Source organism: Entamoeba dispar, genomic scaffold (assembly GCF_000209125.1).
Source record: "Entamoeba dispar SAW760 scf_1105229460507 genomic scaffold, whole genome shotgun sequence".
Classification (NCBI taxonomy): domain Eukaryota; phylum Evosea; order Mastigamoebida; family Endamoebidae; genus Entamoeba; species Entamoeba dispar.
The window spans coordinates 1-1,670 of record NW_001854227.1 but is presented as its reverse complement, the minus strand read 5'-3'; the positions used below and the strand labels follow the sequence as shown (position 1 = coordinate 1,670).

The 1,670-nt window shown below is 25.4% G+C and overlaps 2 protein-coding genes across 2 annotated transcripts in view; both read right to left on the bottom strand.

Moving 5' to 3' along the window:
- The window catches only part of EDI_078470 (uncharacterized protein), a gene marked incomplete at both ends in the record, with an annotated part of 562 nt that extends 268 nt beyond the window's left edge, over positions 1-294 (bottom strand). The window contains 2 exons of the mRNA XM_001733321.1: positions 1-71; positions 160-294. The exon at positions 1-71 is cut by the window's left edge and continues 268 nt beyond it. Coding sequence (XP_001733373.1) covers positions 1-71; positions 160-294 — 206 coding nt within the window. The remainder of the gene's footprint in view (positions 72-159) is intronic.
- Positions 295-925: 631 nt separating this feature from the next.
- Positions 926-1,347, bottom strand: EDI_078460 (programmed cell death, putative; the record flags this gene model as incomplete). Its single annotated transcript, XM_001737275.1, has 3 exons — positions 926-1,140; positions 1,190-1,254; positions 1,304-1,347. The coding sequence occupies 3 exons, from the start codon at positions 1,345-1,347 to the stop codon at positions 926-928; spliced, it is 324 nt and encodes a 107-aa protein (XP_001737327.1).
- Positions 1,348-1,670: the final 323 nt, after the last annotated feature.

The window sequence follows — 1,670 nt, the reverse complement described above, 5'->3', positions numbered from 1 at the left end:
CTTAATGATCCATCACCACCTACTGTTCCAAAAATATCAGGATTAGCTGCAAATGAAACATCAAAAACTTTCTTTATCATGTGCAATTAATTTTTTTACTAATTGACCAGTTTCTACTGACCAAACTGAACAAGTAGTATCAATTGAACATGAACATACACGATCAATATTAATTGTATTCCAATCAAATGATGTAGATGGTGAAAAAGTTTCTGTTGATGAATTTAATGTTGTTTTACATTTTAAATTAGATGAATCAGGTGATATTTCATATTCTTTGATGATTTGAATCATTTTGGTAAATTATAAATTTGTTTGCTAATAATAAATTGTTTCATATGAACAAACATTAATAACGATGTGCCTTAGTGTTGGATTATTAAGTAATTGCTTTATTGGTTGTTAACAAATTGTATTTTTTTTAAAGTCGTATAACCGAATTGATGAATCTGAACATCCAATAGAAATTAAATGACCATCATCACTAAAATTAATTGAATTAACAATATTTTGAGAATTAAAAAAAGTAAAAAATGCTGTTGATGGAAGAGATTCTTCATCAATAAGAATTCGATTTTGTTCATCTTCGTATATTCGTTCTTGTGTCTTTTGACTGAATTTAAAGTAAGTGTATTCAGATGGTTTTTGAATAATGTTTTCCGTGTAAGGTAACATTCTTATTTTTCTCTTTTTCAGTTTTTTATTTAAATTTTTTCTCTTTTTATTTTGTGATAATTTCTTTATTTTTATTGAAAAAGATTGAATGTACTTTCTTTTTATCTGAACACTATTATTATTATCATATCCTTAGAGTAAATTCTTATGAGTAAATCAATTCTAAATGAAAGTGATTTCTTTTATTATTATAATAGATGTATTATGACAATAAGAAATATTATATAAAAATGAATGAAAAGAGTTGAAGTTAAAGATCATCAATATTAATATCATCTAATTCATCGTCTCCTTTATGCATTAAAGTGACTTTAGTTTCATTCTTACTTTCATTGATTTGATCAATCATTGAAATTAATCCACCCTCATTGATTTTTCCAGTCATTTGTCCACGTTGACACATCATCAAAATCATATCACCTACTTGTCTTGCTTTTTCTGGTTTAACAAGAGCAATACTAGCAACTTACAGTTAATCCCCATTTTAAATGAAATACAAAAAAACATTACAAACGTCTTTCTTTTGCTGCTGGTTCAAGAACAGAATCAATAATTTGTTGTCTTTGTTCTTCTTGTTGTCTAATTTATTACTACTCTTTGGTTTTTGTATTACAACCATATAACAAACCTTCTTTGTTCCTCTTTATATTGTTGTACTTGTTGTGAGTTCATTTCTTTTAAATTTTCCAGTTATTGTTATTTGAAATTTATTCATCTTTAGAATAATGATATAACATAGTTAAAAGAAACTCAAATAAGTGTAATAAGGCATATTTTATTCTTGTTGTTACTCTTCAAAGTCAAATTTGATTGGAACAAAGAGCAAAATACAGAGAATGTAGTGAGAATGTATTTTGTGTTGAGTTTATCAACTTGAAAAGATAAGATTTGAGAGTAATTTAAAGATAAAAACACTTAAAGTACATGAAAATTATGTTAGTGTTATTACGATCAAGATAAATTGTATTAGTGTTAATACAAAGCAATAAATAAAA